At 43.4% G+C, this 16,548-nt stretch overlaps 1 protein-coding gene and 6 non-coding genes across 7 annotated transcripts; 2 read left to right on the top strand and 5 right to left on the bottom strand.

Moving 5' to 3' along the window:
- Window positions 1-6,934: 6,934 nt before the first annotated feature.
- Window positions 6,935-8,873, bottom strand: LOC114828702 (CDP-diacylglycerol--inositol 3-phosphatidyltransferase 1-like). Its single transcript, XM_034291237.1, has 5 exons — window positions 8,630-8,873; window positions 8,412-8,507; window positions 7,693-7,805; window positions 7,058-7,181; window positions 6,935-6,969 (listed from the first exon to the last, which is right to left on the bottom strand). The coding sequence occupies exons 1-5, from the start codon at window positions 8,667-8,669 to the stop codon at window positions 6,935-6,937; spliced, it is 408 nt and encodes a 135-aa protein (XP_034147128.1). The 5' UTR covers window positions 8,670-8,873.
- Window positions 8,874-12,875: 4,002 nt separating this feature from the next.
- trnat-cgu lies at window positions 12,876-12,947 on the bottom strand. The gene has a single exon. It is a non-coding gene; the product is annotated as a tRNA-Thr (tRNA).
- A 246-nt stretch (window positions 12,948-13,193) lies between these two features.
- trnae-uuc lies at window positions 13,194-13,265 on the top strand. The gene has a single exon. It is a non-coding gene; the product is annotated as a tRNA-Glu (tRNA).
- Window positions 13,266-13,877: 612 nt separating this feature from the next.
- Window positions 13,878-13,949, bottom strand: trnaa-cgc. Its single transcript has one exon. It is a non-coding gene; the product is annotated as a tRNA-Ala (tRNA).
- A 925-nt stretch (window positions 13,950-14,874) lies between these two features.
- trnat-cgu lies at window positions 14,875-14,946 on the bottom strand. Its single transcript has one exon. It is a non-coding gene; the product is annotated as a tRNA-Thr (tRNA).
- A 272-nt stretch (window positions 14,947-15,218) lies between these two features.
- trnae-uuc lies at window positions 15,219-15,290 on the top strand. The gene has a single exon. It is a non-coding gene; the product is annotated as a tRNA-Glu (tRNA).
- Window positions 15,291-15,902: 612 nt separating this feature from the next.
- Window positions 15,903-15,974, bottom strand: trnaa-cgc. The gene has a single exon. It is a non-coding gene; the product is annotated as a tRNA-Ala (tRNA).
- Between the last annotated feature and the right edge of the window lie 574 nt (window positions 15,975-16,548).

Raw genomic sequence — 16,548 nt, 5'->3', positions numbered from 1 at the left:
TTGATGGGGGAGGGTGGGGAACAATGTACACCTTTTATATTTAAAAAATTTGAAGTTAACAAATTTGTCAGATCTTTGCTATTTCAGTACCACCTACAATAAGTAAACCATTACTATAAAAAGTATACGTTCTTGATTTGCGGAGGGTGGAGAATAATGCACACGTTATTTTTTCAAAATTTTAAGTTTCAAAATTTGACGGTGGGGTAGAAACTCTTACTCAGAAATATTTGTTAATACCGGAGCTCTTGAGTTTGAAATAGACTTTACTACAAAGTAATAATGCCGAGGTGGTCCGCGGAGCAACTGTCCATCTCAGTCTCAGGCCTCTACCTTTATATAGTTTCATACTTATTACACACAAGATCATTTCTGATGTCATTGGTTCTTTGTATTCTGAGTTTAATGAAAAACAAGAGACACAGTATATCCTCCATGAGAGTCAAGAAAAGGCCACAAGATGTAAATAGCCTATACTTATTGCACAGATTTTGGGGAGTATCAGTATGAGAAAGGGACAGAGTACGGGTTAAGAGAACAACAGGAAGCAGCTGCGGTCCTCACGTGCATGAACAGAATCCGCTAGCCAGTATTTTATTATTATTTCTTAAGATAATTAATTAAAAAGTCACCAGGTTTCAGTAGTGTAATCTCGTTCTCTCTCACACATACAAACACACATTTCATGACAACATTTTAGGGAAAACATACTTTTCAAATGTATTTATTTGTGTTAACAGGAGTGACATCCAGTTAGGGAATTCATCTACATTTAGCAAGGTGGGACAACCTCTACAACCCAGTAACACTACTCAATGAAGTAGAAAATCAGCAAAGTGCTTGAATGAATTTCAAATATTAAGTATACATCTAGCCTGAATCTCAAAGCATTGTGTTAAAGTATTTTACTTTTTGGGGGTGTGATCCACCCCATCCACATCCACCCAGATTTCTCCAGTTTTGGCCAACTTCACATCATTGTCGGCAGTGATGATGTAAGACTTTGGGTGACCCTCAACAGCTTCTACTAGCAGGTTGTTCAACCCACTCATTGGGGCGTTCCCATGGCAGCAATGATTATGTTCACTGTTTACTTGAAAGCCAGTGACATAGAGGTTGTGAGATATAGGGGTTTCCATTGAGTGGCCGGGCAAAATGACAATGGAGTCACCATCCTTAAGCTGACTCCCCTCAATGAGGTCTTGAAGATTCATCTTCTCCACCTTGTAGTAGAGACGAACAGGGGTGGCTGCTGCATTGGCAACATGGGATGTAGCAGTTGCAAAGAATGAGCGAACTGCAGTAAAAAAAAATATATGAAGAGAGAAACAAATTCCAAATCATTATTCATAATTAGGTTGCTGAAATAAATGTTGTGGCCAGAATTAGGAAGTTATTTGGAACACTGCTTGGAAAAACATAACAGAATGTTTTATTTTAAAGCCAGTGCCCAAACAGACTTGCAAATAAATAAATATCAAGACACATGGTAATAGAAGAAAGTCCGCAACTCTGGTAGTGCTCTAACAAAGGAATTTAATTTAATGACCTGACAAAGATCCTGTTGTGAAGAACACGGTCACTCTGTGCGTTTCATTAAATTCCATTGTTGGAGCACCACCAGAGTTTGCGGACTTTCTTCTATTATTACCAGTGTTCTTTTTGACCTGACAAGTTGGATGTGCATGTTTTCACCTCTCGACACTATTTATATCGACATGCCATTGTTTTATTCTTTCTAATGCCACGTGTTATTGTCTTCCAATTCAATGTGGGATAGCTCATATAGCACAATAAAAAAGTATTAACAAGCAGGTTACCAGAGATGTTGCCAATGTTTCCAGAGACGTTTCCATTGATTTTGCCAATGTTTCCAGGGACGTTTCCAGTGATGTTGCCAGTGTTTCCAGAGACATTTCCAGTGATGTTGCCAGTGTTGCTTGTAGAGATTCCCATTGTGGGTACTACAGAGAGAAAGATAGAAAGAGGGTGGGATGAAGAGAAAACTAGATGCTTCAAATTGATATACGGATTAGAACGTTTTTTAACATGCACTGAAAGAATATATGGGTTATCAAGTATATTTATCTTATTTTCATGTTAGAAACCCCACCATCCTTAAAATAAGGTATATTTTTCTTAACAAGCTAGAATATACCACTTGTTTTTAGAAAATATTCCTTGAAATATTTCTTGTTCCATTGGCAAATTATTTCACTTATTTCAAGCAAATATCCCCTCAAAAATAGTTTAATTGTCTTGTTCTAACATTTTTGCAGTGTACCTGAAATTACAATTAAATATTAAACTGAGTGATATAAGTAAGAAATTAAATAGAACTGAAATATATTTGACACTGGTTTAACAAGTGATCCACTCTTTGAATGGCACACTTAAGGCCTTTTCACACTGCATTGTTCTTAGCCCCAGGCTAACTTAGCCCAAGACTAAGACTTGGTCCTTGGCTATCCAACGCTAAGGATTCACACTTGTATTCCTAAGCCTTGGGCTAATGGATACATTTGACATCAGGCAATACAAAAAAAATACTAAAACTTAAAGCCACTTTAAATATGGTATTTACCTGAGACTGTAGAGTTGAGGGCTTGACGGCTGGTTGTAATAATCAGGTATTTTAGTGAAGAGTGAAGAGATTTTTATAGGCTAAGGGCAATTTCAAACTATGTAGGTGTGTGGATGGGTGGAGAAATGGGCTGAACATTAGTTCATAATATTTCAGTTCCAGTGAATTGATTGTAATCTGTTGTGGGTGTGTGTCATGTGAAATAACCTGATAGATTTCAACTGTAGCAGTAAAGATAAGATTTCTCTCTATTTTCATCCAGGTGATGTTGAATTAGGCAGACCTTTTATCTAGCCATTTCTCCTACTAAATGTCTTTAAGAAGAGGGAAACAAAATTATTTCTTCTTTTCAAGAATACAACAAAATATCCATTCAAATTAAAGCTGAAAGTCTGCACTTAAAGCTCAAGTCCCTTATTTATTTTCACCTCCAATATGGTGTGGTGGACAGCTTAAATAATAATAACTTTATCACTCTCAAAATACTTATGTACCTGATTGAATGTCAGAAGTATGTCACAAGCATACTTGTTTTGGTTAATCAGTATATTAATTTCACCTAAATTTAGCCCCCACCTGTTTCTGTTCTCCTCGTTAGTCTGTGTATTTAGTTTAGCCATTTTCTCCCTGTTACTGTTGGTCATTGTGCGTCTCATGTTGTCTGAACTCCTGAACTCCTGAACCTCTGGGTATTTTGTAATGCCCGGCACTTTGTTTTGTGTTCTCGGCTTTTGTTTGTTTATTAAAAAGGAACGCCTCATAATTCTTCTGATAAACCCTGTCCTAAGATATATGAACAGAGCCCTACCCAGCACAATTCTCCCTTGTGCTCTCCAGTACAACCCCCAGCTGAACAAGTTTTTTCAGACAATCACAGGGGCCCACAAGAAGTGTATCTTATATAATGTTTGAAAACATTATAGCAAGCAGAACTAAATTGTAATATGATTAATTTGCTAGATATTATTTAGTTTACATTGAACAACTATATTTGTTTTGTTACTCCATAATGCATTTGTATGATGACCAATATGTGTCTGTGGGGGTATAACCAGTGTTGACAGATGCGGAGGTTTCCAGATAGGGTTGTATAGTAGAAATAGCATTTGTGCTGTTTTCATGTGGAGACCGTGGGTGTCAGTGAATCTGGCAAACCTGGGTGTAATGTGGAGTAGATGGAACAAATGCGGTACGCGCACTAATGGAGTAATACAGGGAAAAGGCAACAGGCAAAAAACACAGAGGCAGGCACAGGTCGGTAAACGGAAAGGCTGGACGGCAGGGCAGAGTTACACAACGACAGACGGAGGAGGGACAGTCCAGGGCCAAAAACGGGTCTAGCAGGTCAAAAAGGCTGGTAAAGGCAAAAGCTGGGTAGACTAAATAGGGAGTGTAAATGGGGAACAGGTGTCAGTACTCAGGTGTTTGTGATCTGAGATGTGAGTTCTGTTCAAGGGAGGCAGGTTGTGTATTGGTATGTTGAGGAACTGCAAGCAGGGGGATTGAGCTGGTTGAGGACAATGGTTGCCAGAAGGCCTAACAAAACAGATGTAGAATTGTTAGTATTGTATTGTATTGTAAACGTTTGACGAGTAAATGCTTGTATGTACCCTCACAGCGATGCAACAACAGTGTTCTCTAAAGTATACAGACAATTTAACAGGGTTACAAGGTAACCAGAAAATATGCTACATACAGTATCTCACAAAGTGAGTACATCCCTCACATTTTTGCTAATATTTGATTATATCTTTTAATGTGACAATACTGAAGAAATGACACTTTGCAACAATGTACTGAGTTTACAGCTTGTTTAACAGTGTAAATTTGCTGTCCCCTGAAAATAACACAACACACAGCCATTAATGTCTAAACCGCTGGCAACAAACGTGAGTAAACCGCTAAGTGAAAATGTCCAAATTGGGGGCGCTGGACGAGGCGGCGGCTCCTGGGCAGGAGAGGGCGCCGCTGGCGCTGGCTGCGGCTCCCAGGCAGCGCGGGGCGCTGAAAACACCCGACGTCTTGGGCCTGGCACCGGACAGGGCTGGGGCACCTGGACCAACCCGCACGTGGGCATAGGTGGCAAGGTCTCGTCCTTCCACCCCTCCGGGGATGGCGGTGTAGATGTATTGATTGTATAAGTTAGTGAACTGTTGTAAGCTGTTGTAACCAATGAAACAAAATATTAATTGTTTGTAATATGAGCTGAAACTGAAGGAGCAAGTAGGAGAATAGGAAACCCTCTTCAAGTGGTTGCCGGGGAGAGAAAGATTTAGTATGTCTGTCTTGTGAGAAACAGGTCACAGGTCAGAGACACACACACACATAGTTGGACAGACAACACAGAAACCACAAGGGGGGCAAGGGGGTACTTGCAGTTATCCTATAAGGAATATAACTGGGATTGGGCCAATGGCACACTTGCTTTGTAAGTTAACACCTCTATCTTTTTGGGCGTAGTAGAAGTATAAAAATGATGTTTTGACTGTTGATCCTTAGACATTGTGCGGCGACACTTGTCTCCAAAAGCTTTTGTAATAAACAGAATATGCGGTATGGTAATTGACCTGACTCCTGGTGTTTTATTCTCCTTTCCAACAAACCAACTCGGGGAAGTGTTAGACTTCAACAGCGGCCACGCCTCAGGGTCCTCCGCTTGCCCCCACAGCACCCCCCCAAGAAATTCTTGGGGCGGACACACGGAGGTTTGATTTCGTCGCCCCTGTCGACGTCTCCTCCTGGGTCGACGCTGTGTTGGCCAGGTGTGCAGCGGGGACGGTAGGGGTTCTCTTCCTCCTCTGTGTCGCTATCCGGCCAACAGAGGAGTTCCCCTACCGTCCATTTCTGCCGTGTCTCTTTTAGGTGGTTCATTCTGTCACGTACGAGGTTGTGGTAGTGGAAGGACACAGGCCCAGAGTCAATGTCGTCCCAATAATCCATGTTTTAATAAAGAAAAAACCAAACACAACAAACAAAAGGCAGCAACCAGTGACGTGGGCTTAACTGAAAACAGGCTAGATGCCACCTCCTGTCCTGTCCCGGCTATGCCCCGAGCCCAGCGCAGAGATGGCTAGGGGCACAGCCAGGACGTGACACTTGGTGAGTTTTTATCATAATGTTTACTGAATAATGTGAGATGGAGACCCAAAATACTGAATCTACCCTCTGTAGCAATGACCACTATCAGAATATGGAACTATTAACACTTAATGTACTTTAAAACACATTTTGTCATTTGCTTTTCCTTTTGTTTGAATTTATGACAAGCACTTTGTTTTGACTGAGCTCCTTTGATTTGTGCCTTTTAAAAAGCACATTGTATTGAATTAAAAAAGTTGTTTAATTGTCACTGTGGTGTCACGTTCATGTTTTCTAACATTATTAGCTGATTATAATTGTGTAGTGGGCCGACATCAGTATTTCAGTTTAGAATTAATTTTGAGTGCATGTCCCACATTATGAGTTGAAAATTATTGAAAGATTTGAGTGTATTTCCCACATTATGAGTTGAAGAATATTTAATATTTGGAGTGATTTATTCCATAATAAGTTGAGGAATATCAATATAAGATAACATTGAGATAATTTAAGGCAAATGTATATGTCATTTTTATTTTATGTAAACTTAAAACATTTAAAAACATCACAAATATTTTTGTGTAATCAAAATAATTTGAGTTCTGTGAACTTGTTAGGGTTTGCAAGCGGGGTCTGATCACTCTCCCAATAGAGATTTCTGCTGAGTATTTGTGCTTCAAGTGGCTCAGGTTTCAGTTAAAAAGTAGGACAAACTCAGGGTTAGTTTGTCGGAGTATGTTGCTGTAGTAACTGACTCAGAAAAACATCGAACTGGCTCTTTGAAACTGTAAACCCAGAGTTTCCATCAACTCTGAGTCAACCAACTCTAGGTTTTCACTAAACCTGCTTTCTAAAATGCCCCCAATATTACCACTGGGGAAATAAGAACTGAGTAAATACTGCAGTTCAGTCCCGGCCGTCCTTCAGTAGTTTGTTTTCACTAGCTCTTCACCTCTTCATTGGTCAGGTGTTTGATGTGAGCCCATATGCACCATATCTGGAGAGAAAGGAGAGTTTAAACATATTGTGTATGTTTGCACAGTAAAACAAGAATAAAAAAACATGTGTGTCAGACAGTGTCTTACCTCTACTGAGAGGCCCAGCCTTCCAGCCATCCTGCAGCCAGGACCAGAGTGCCCAATGTCTGCAGCCAGAGGGGGGCACAGAGAGCCTGGGTGAGCACTCCCTGCTGGTACCCATACAGCCAAAGTCATAGATAGACTGTATTCCGCAAACCCAGCTCTTTGTTTTGAAGCCAATTCCACTGTTTCTTCATTGGAACCCTTTAATCAGGGACTGATATAGACCTGACACCAGGTGGGTGACATTAATGAGGAGGTTTTATAGGAAAACAAGCAGGCTCCGGATCTCATAGGGTAAGAACTGTATACCCACCTTTAGCCATGAAGGTCTGTACCCACTGAGGACTGTTTGTGAAGCTGTTCTTCCACTGGGCGCCATGGGCATTGTGGTTGCACACAAACACACACCACTCCACTGAAGACACCAGCCAGCCCCACTGGAACAGGACAAAAACATCACACTGTGTGGTGGCATCCCAATCAAGTCATATTGAACCTGTCTACTGTACACAGTACAGTATATAGGGCCTTAACGTGTAGTGGGGCCTTCAAATGTTTGAATCTTGAATAAAGAGGGGAGGGGCCCTCAGAGACTGCCTGTGTACAGGGCCCAGAATTTTGTGCCACATACAAAAAGGACTGTACGTCCTAAAAGGCGCACCAGACGCCAGACGGACATGTGCGGTCCCTGTTTGTTGTAGGTACCAAACCTACGTACCTCATAGAGCTGGCCCCACACCATACGTCCAGGGGACATGTGCGGTCCCTGTTTGTTGTAGGTACCAAACCTACGTACCTCATAGAGCTGGCCCCACACCATACGTCCAGGGGACATGTACGGTCTGTTTGTTGTAGGTACCAAATCTACGTACCTCATAGAGCTGGCCCCACACCATATGTCCAGGGGACATGTACGGTCTGTTTGTTGTAGGTACCAAATCTACGTACCTCATAGAGCTGGCCCCACACCATACTCCTCCCAAGGTTGTCCACCACCACGTCCAGCCAGGCCCCGAACCTGGAAGTCTGACTGAACCGGCGAGCCGTCCAGCCATCCAGCCCTGGACCACACAGGGACGACGTACAGCTTGTTAATGTGAGTCTCTGCTCTGTTCCCTGACAGTTCAAACTGATACCTGCTGCATTATATAACTAATGTTCTCAGGCATGGCAGAGGTTTGGCAGGATTGGTTTTGAAAGCCAGGCAACCTCTCTGACTCTGTTCACATGTTCTCACTGGCCCCCACTCTCTGCTTCTGTGTATTGTACAAAAACACCTAGAGAATATCGGCTACTATTCAAGGAACAGAATGATAGACAGGTGAAATTATAAAAGACTATTTTAATTTAAGACCTGGAAAAACTGAGAGACAGATGAACGGCATCTATAGAAATACAACTTTGTGCAGCTATTCATTTTGGCACGTATCAATAAAGGTTTTTAAGCACAATATAATAATAAGATATGAAGAGGTCTGGTATATAAACCCAGAGAAGCCTTATTGCTATTATAAAACGTTATCAACACAATTAGGCCAATAAAACGTGATGTGGTGTCATGGCCTCACATGCCACAACGGTCTGCCAATCAGCATTCAGGACTTGAAGCACCCGGTTTATACATTGTTTTGAAATGCGGTGAAAGAGTAGCCAATGCACGTTATTACCATCTAGAATGACTGAGATCGAATAGGAGGTGAAGAACACAGCTGGATTGTTGAAGGCCTTCCAAGCAGTAAAGATAAGTACAAGACGGATATATCCTATAAAACAGAATGAAGAAAGTAACGTAATTAACAGATTAGCACGAGTAAAGAATGGCACAGTGTTTGGGAACAACATTAGCCAAAGTAGAAAACGAGACCAACAAAACAAATTTTCTCACCAAGGATATTGGGCCAATAAACAAAAACCTCATGCCCCATATTGAGTCGCTTGTTGTAAGTTAGTTGGTTACCAAAGTAGCCTAATCTTAAATTTGATAATGTCTCCACATCAAACAGAAGCACAGCACCGTCCCGAACAAAGACGCATCCTTTTAGCGACAAAACATATCGAAATCTTGCAACTGAATCACTTATTTTGACTATCCCCACCGGAGAGTTGCAACTCTCATTCACAGATCTTCTATACATGAACACGTATGGCTCTTCCTCTTTTCTCGATAGGGAGCTGACGTAGTGTAGATGTAGTGATTGTATGAGTTAGTGAACTGTTGTAAGCTGTTGTAACCAATGTAGATGTATTGATTATATAAGTTAGTGAATTGTTATAAGCTGTTGTAACCAATGAAACAAAATATTAAATGTTTGTGATATGAACCGAAACTGAAGGAGCAAGTAGGAGAATAGGAAACCCTGTTTAAGCAGTTGTCGGGGAGAGAAAGATTTAGTATGTCTGTCTTTTGAGAAACAGGACACAGGTTAGAGACACACACACATAGTCTGACAGGCCAGACAGAAACCAGGAGGGGACAAGAAGAGGTTTGCGTTTATCCTTATAAGGAATAGAACTGGAACTGGACCAATAGCACACTTGTTCTGTGAATTTAACGACTCTATCTTTTGGGCGTAGTAGAAGTATAAAATGATCTGTTGAATGTTGATCCTTAGACATTGTGCGGCGACACGTGTCTCCAGAAGCTTCTGTAATAAATGGACATATAATACGATAATTGACCTGACTCCTGGTGTTTTATTCTCCTTTCCAACAAACCAACTCGGGGAAGTGTTAGACTTCAACAGTAGCAACATACATTATTGCGGTATCACGGTTACAGCCAAACAACGATGTCGCCGCAACTCTATTTATAAATCGTGCAGACATGGTCAAAAGGTTTAGTTATTTGATCAAACATTACGGTTACACGGGCGATTGGTCGTGACCTTGACCGTGGTGCCAAACGTCGTACTTCCAGGATCTCAGAAACAGCTGAACTCCAGAAATAATCATGCACTTCCGTCTCAATGTAGGAGGCTTGGCCTGTCAACAGACGGATCCTCTTCAGATCATAGACATAGTGCTCAAATGATCGATCTCTGAATGCACAATTCGTCTAACCTAGAAGCAGAGCGAGACCAAGTAGTGCTAATGACTTTAATCCGGCATCAGATTGTACCGCTGTCTGTCGGCCGCTTTTAAGTCCAGGTTTAAATTAACTTTCGATTGAATCTAGTTTATTAAGTTCAAAAGGTTTATTTGTCATTTGCAATAACAAGTTATGGCAATGAAATGCTTGGTTTTCCAATTAAACATTGAACCGGTGATCAAGTGTTAAAACACAAAATAAATGTAGATTAAAATCACTGCAGCCTTCTCTGATATTGTCAGAGATCGTTAGGCTGACTTGCTCCCCTTAATAACATTTGAGATATAGTCCACAGTGTCTGAAACTTTTCAACTAGCCTATAACCTGAAGTGGGAGCCAAAGACCAGTGCAAGTGTATAACCCAGTGACGTATATCCAATAGTGATGTGCAGTTCGCAAACGAATCGTTCGTTTTGAACGAATCATTTTAGTGACTCGTGATTCACAAGTCCTTTTTGACTCGTTCAATTGTATCGTTCATCCGAAAGTTTGACATCGGATTACTACAACATGATCACTTACTTCATACCCGATCCTCCAGCTCAGTTCTCCGATCAACTTCTATGTGCATTCGCAAAGAAAAATAGATCAAGGCAGGAACATCATAAAAACATGTTTATAACTGATAATTGAACACAGACTATAATAATTAATGTAGTCAGTTGATTACTGACGCCCTGAAAAAAATATATGAAAACGAGCACGGAGCCGCTGCCTTTGCCTGAGTAAAAAGACTCGCGAACGACTGACTCGGTCAGTTTTATCAGACAGCGGAGTTCTACCCAATACGCTGTTAGTTTTACGTTCGCCAAGAAAGATAGACCAAGACAATAGCATAATAAAGACATGTTTGTAACAGATATTTGCACACATGGTAGGTCTAAAATAATTAATGTGGTAGTAGATTTTTGATTGTAATGATGAACACAGATAAAATCATACGCTGAGCCTTTTCCAACGTTTTATCGTTTAATTGAACGGTTGTTTCGTTCATTTCGTTCATTGTTTTTAGCCCGACGTTAGTTCTACATTGTTGTCAAGCTTTACCAGACCCACATACATCCACAGAACCCATGTTGGCTCTGCTCATCCATGGCATTTTACAGTTACACCAGAAAATCCTCCATGAGAGTCAAAGGCCACAAGTCGTTAATCTGTCCTCCTATGAGATGTAAATAACTTACACTTATTGTGCACGCGAATAAGTGTAAGGAATATCAGTACGCGAGAGGGACAGAGCACTTGTTAAGAACAATTGAGGGTTGACAGCAACACTTTTCTAATGCAACTGCCACACTTGAACATAGAAATGCCACAGTCAGACCCTTTATTTGCTTGTAAATTAACTAACTGAGATAAGCTGAACAATGTCCAGTAACTGTCCAATAACTTTTGGTTCCTTAAAAAAAGTGCTGTAATTCCTATGCTGTTCACATAATTTGGATGCAGATCCACTCAAATAATAGCTGAAAGTCTGGACTTCAAGCTAGTACAGAACAAAAAAATGCATATTAATAATAGTATGGTGTTGATATGGTTATTAGTAGTATTGTATACACGATCATGTGATGACAGTGAGTTACTCCAGAGGAGCAGAACCTAATGCCAAAACCTGAATGAGTATTGTTGTGCTTTGTTCTTCAATATATGGTGTGAACGGTTGAGGAGGGAAATCTGTAAATGTTTGAGACAGGTTTGAAATAAAACAAGCCAACAACAAAAATAAATAGTTCTTTCTATTATTTTGGTGTGCTGGCATGTGTGTGGAATATGAGTAGTAACTGTGGAATCTGTGTAATAATTTAGTATTCTAAATGTATTATGAATACAGCTCCAGAAAAAATGAAGAGACCACTGCAGCTTTTTCCTTCCTTTCCAAAAAGTCTAAAAGGAAGGTTATGGGCTCCCTAGCTTAAATCCTTCTCATTAATCCTGTCCTAAGATACATAAACAGAGACCTACCCAGCACAATTATCCCTTGCTCTCCCCAATACAACCCCCAGCCCACATCCCTTCTCCCCGACACTGTCATGAAGCAATTCTCTCTCAAAATTATATAATCCACATAATATCAACACATGTTCAACTGAAATGCAGGGATAGCAGCAACAAGGGTCCCGAGGTAGACATGTACATGTAACAACTTTCACCACTCTTTGCAGGGCATTCCGGTCATCCACTGAGCATCCGCCAAACTTCACTGGGGTGCAGTTAGTCAGAATCCTCTTGATTGTGCAGCATTAAAAGTTCACAAGGATCTTGGGAGACAGGCAGGCCTTCTTTAGCCTCCTCAAAAAGTATAGGTGCTCCTGTGCCTTTCTGACGAGGGTTGAGGTGTTGAGGGTCCAGGAGAGGTCCTCAGAGATGTGGACACCCATGAATTTGAAGCTGGGCGCACGCTCCACCTAAGTGCCATCGATGAGAACTGGGCCGTGACTCTAGCTTTTAGACTTCCTGTAATCCTTAATAAGCTCTTTGGTTTTCTTTGCATTGAGGGCCAGGTTGTTGTCTTCGCACGATGCCACCAGGCGCTTGACCTTCTCTATGTTGGCAGACTTGTCATTGATCAGGCCTACCACCCTGGTGTAATTTCCGGAATGTGACGATGATGTAGAAATTGCGTACAGGAATGCAGTCATGGGTGAAGAGGGAGTACAGGAGGGGGCCCAGCACACAGACTTGTGGAACACCAGTGTTCAAGTTGGAGGGGGTGAAGTTGTCTAACCTGACAGACTGGGGACTGTTGGTTAGGAAGCCCAAACCATCCGGTGGGGAAGAAGGAGTAAACTATCAACCCGATAGCCACTCGTTGACCTAGAGTACTGCAATCTACCAACTGAGCTATCGAAGGTGGCACCTCCGTGCCTGGTGGTGAGCTCTCGCTTTTACTTGGCAAAGAAAGAACAACAAATCCCCAGGCAGCTAGCTACAGAGCCAGGCCAATGACACCACACTAGCAAGAGCAAGGACATGCTGTTCAACACAATATGCGATCCACCAGGTCGACAGTGATCCGAAAGGGACTACAAGAACAATGTTTCAAAGGAACGGACGGGGATTGAACCCGTGCTCTTCGGTTTACGAGACCAACGCCTTACCACTTGGCCACCATGCCTAGCCGAATGGGGTTTTCCCTCAAAGTAGGTGATTCAGCCATTGTAAAATGTACAGTTTTCCCAGTCTATCCCTGTTGGCGAGTTTTCCCAGTCTCTATCCCAAAGTAGAAGATGGGTAGTGCAGCCAGGACCTCATACCTAGGGTCTACTAGCAAGAAAAATCCCAAGGTAGAAGATGGGCAGTGTACCCAGGACTCTCATACATGCTATTGAATATGCTCTACCACCTGTGTGCCTGTCACCATTCCCTGGTGGTCTAGTGGTTAAGATTCGGCGCTTTCACCGCCGCGGCCCGGGTTCGATTCCCGGTCAGGGAAACCAGGCTTTTTGTGAGAATCGAGGATTGGCCCTCGTCCCCCCCCTCTGCTAATTCGGCATCCTCATCTCGCAATACCGAAATAAAAAAAGACATCCTTCGAACCGGATTTGAAAGAGCGACCTATAGAAAGCCACTCTCTCAACTACAGTCCTCCGCTCTACCAACTGAGCTATCGAAGGTGTACCGCCCCGGACCAGCCGCCCGGTAACCGATGTATAGGCTCAGAGTTGATGCTGAAGGCTTGTAGAGGGAAATGACCAGCTGAGATTGAAGGCCATGTGGATATGCCCATTAATTAAAGTGGGGAATCTATTGAGCTGCTTGCGGGAAGTCAGTGTCTCCTCTCTCCCTGGTGGTCAGCTCTTAGCATTACATCTTGACCGCGGCAACACCAGTTCCTGTATTGAATCTGGACCTAAATCAAAGTGGGCGTCGCCAAACCAGTACCTGGAGGGATAGTGGTCTGGATTCGGCGCATTCAATGGTTGGGTTCCCGGTCAGGGAAAAAGTGACTTTTGGTGACAGTAGAGGACTGCCGTTGGCAAACCACTGGCGGAGAAGCAGAACAGGTGTGGAGCAAACGGAAAATGAACTACAAACAACTACCGCATGGAGAAGCTGGGGATTGAACCCAGGACCTCATACATGCGAAGCATGCGCTCTACCACTGAGCTACATCCCCAAGCCTGCCGCGACCTTAGTCTATGCAGGTCAGCTTTCAGTACCATCAAAATGAGGAACGCCAAAACCACAACGACTTTGCTGAAATTAACGGATAGAAAACGAATACACAATCTTCCATTTGTCACTCTGCAAACCTAACACGTCCCCCACACTTCTTGTAAATTAGGTTGACATTGTGAATAGAGGAAGTCAAGTGATTTCAGGTTGGGGTCTGAACCCAGGATATCACAGAAGCAAAGCATACGCTCTACCACTAAGCTTCATCACCATATTTGGCGGTCCCGGGTAGCGCTTCAGCGCTTGGCAACAGTGTCACCAGTTTCGGTCCTGTGTCTTGTGGTCTAGTGGTTAGGATTAGGGGCTCTCACCCCCGCGGCCTGGTTTCAAACCCCCCTCAGGGAAATGATCTGCATTGGTGAATGTGGAGGACTTCCTTTGACAAATTCCCAGAAAGAATGCTAAATCTTCACTCGGCCATCGCACCATGTTCCCCTACTCTTCTTGAAACTTCTGTCGACGTTGCGAAGGGTGGAAGTAAAAAGCCACATTTGTTGCAGTAAGAAACATTCCAAGGAACAAGATGGGGAGTGAAGCCTGGATCTCATATATGCTGTGCATGTGCTCTACAAGAGAACAGTGGACACTCTATCCGTGGTGGTCAGGATTCTGCCCTCTCAATGACCTAAGGATAGCCACTCGTTGACCTACAGTATCCCGCATCAGCAACTGAGCAATCGAAGTTGGCACCTCTATCCCTGGTGGAGAGCTCTTGCTTTTACATGGCAAAGGAAGGATAACAAACAACTAGATATGGAACCGAGCCTATGACTCCACACTAGCAAGAGCAAGCTGTTCATCACGCCTAGACGCGACCTAGCAGGTCGACAGTGATCCGAAAGGGACTGCAAGAAACAACATTTCACAGGCACGGACGGGGATTGAACCCGTGCTCTTCGGTTTACGAGACCGACGCCTTACCACTTGGCCACCATGCCCAGCAGGCTCGACATGCTCCTGAAAGTAGGTGATTCAGCCATTGTAAAATGTACAGTTTTCTCCGTCTCTATCCCTGGAGGCGAGCTCTGGTTATGGAGCCAGGCCAAGCACAAGCTGTTCAACCCAATATGCCAAGATGCGATCTAGCAGGCGGACAGTGATTCGAAAGGGTCTACTAGCAAGAAAAATCCCAAGGTAGAAGATGGGCAGTGTACCCAGGACCTCATACATGCTATTGAATGTGCTCTACCACCTGTGTGCCTGTCACCATTCCCTGGTGGTCTAGTGGTTAGGATTCGGCGCTTTCACCGCCGCGGCCCGGGTTCGATTCCCGGTCAGGGAAACAAGGCTTTTTGTGAGAATCGAGGATTGGCCCTCGTCCCCCCCCTCTGCTAATTCGGCATCCTCATCTCGCAATACCGAAATAAAAAAAGACATCCTTCGAACCGGATTTGAAAGAGCGACCTATAGAAAGCCACTCTCTCAACTACAGTCCTCCGCTCTACCAACTGAGCTATCGAAGGTGTACCGCCCCGGACCAGCCGCCCGGTAACCGATGTATAGGCTCAGAGTTGATGCTGAAGGCTTGTAGAGGGAAATGACCAGCTGAGATTGAAGGCCATGTGGATATGCCCATTAATTAAAGTGGGGAATCTATTGAGCTGCTTGCGGGAAGTCAGTGTCTCCTCTCTCCCTGGTGGTCAGCTCTTAGCATTACATCTTGACCGCGGCAACACCAGTTCCTGTATTGAATCTGGACCTAAATCAAAGTGGGCGTCGCCAAACCAGTACCTGGAGGGATAGTGGTCTGGATTCGGCGCATTCAATGGTTGGGTTCCCGGTCAGGGAAAAAGTGACTTTTGGTGACAGTAGAGGACTGCCGTTGGCAAACCACTGGCGGAGAAGCAGAACAGGTGTGGAGCAAACGGAAAATGAACTACAAACAACTACCGCATGGAGAAGCTGGGGATTGAACCCAGGACCTCATACATGCGAAGCATGCGCTCTACCACTGAGCTACATCCCCAAGCCTGCCGCGACCTTAGTCTATGCAGGTCAGCTTTCAGTACCATCAAAATGAGGAACGCCAAAACCACAACGACTTTGCTGAAATTAACGGATAGAAAACGAATACACAATCTTCCATTTGTCACTCTGCAAACCTAACACGTCCCCCACACTTCTTGTAAATTAGGTTGACATTGTGAATAGAGGAAGTCAAGTGATTTCAGGTTGGGGTCTGAACCCAGGATATCACAGAAGCAAAGCATACGCTCTACCACTAAGCTTCATCACCATATTTGGCGGTCCCGGGTAGCGCTTCAGCGCTTGGCAACAGTGTCACCAGTTTCGGTCCTGTGTCTTGTGGTCTAGTGGTTAGGATTAGGGGCTCTCACCCCCGCGGCCTGGTTTCAAACCCCCCTCAGGGAAATGATCTGCATTGGTGAATGTGGAGGACTTCCTTTGACAAATTCCCAGAAAGGATGCTAAATCTTCACTCGGCCATCGCACCATGTTCCCCTACTCTTCTTGAAACTTCTGTCGACGTTGCGAAGGGTGGAAGTAAAAAGCCACATTTGTTGCAGTAAGAAACATTCCAA

This window comes from Esox lucius, chromosome 1, assembly GCF_011004845.1.
Source record: "Esox lucius isolate fEsoLuc1 chromosome 1, fEsoLuc1.pri, whole genome shotgun sequence".
Taxonomy (NCBI): domain Eukaryota; kingdom Metazoa; phylum Chordata; class Actinopteri; order Esociformes; family Esocidae; genus Esox; species Esox lucius.
This window is presented reverse-complemented; position numbering and strand designations above follow the sequence as displayed.

Bases quoted from the DNA above. Each gene is read 5' to 3' on its own strand.
- LOC114828702 (XM_034291237.1), bottom strand. From the start codon at position 8,669: ATGGGGCATGAGGTTTTTGTTTATTGGCCCAATATCCTTG. The intron at 8,508-8,629 runs GTGAGAAAATTT...TCTGTTTTATAG, and splicing joins TTATTGGCCCAATATCCTTG to GATATATCCGTCTTGTACTT. The intron at 7,806-8,411 runs GTAATAACGTGC...TGTGTGGTCCAG, and splicing joins GATCTCAGTCATTCTAGATG to GGCTGGATGGCTGGACGGCT.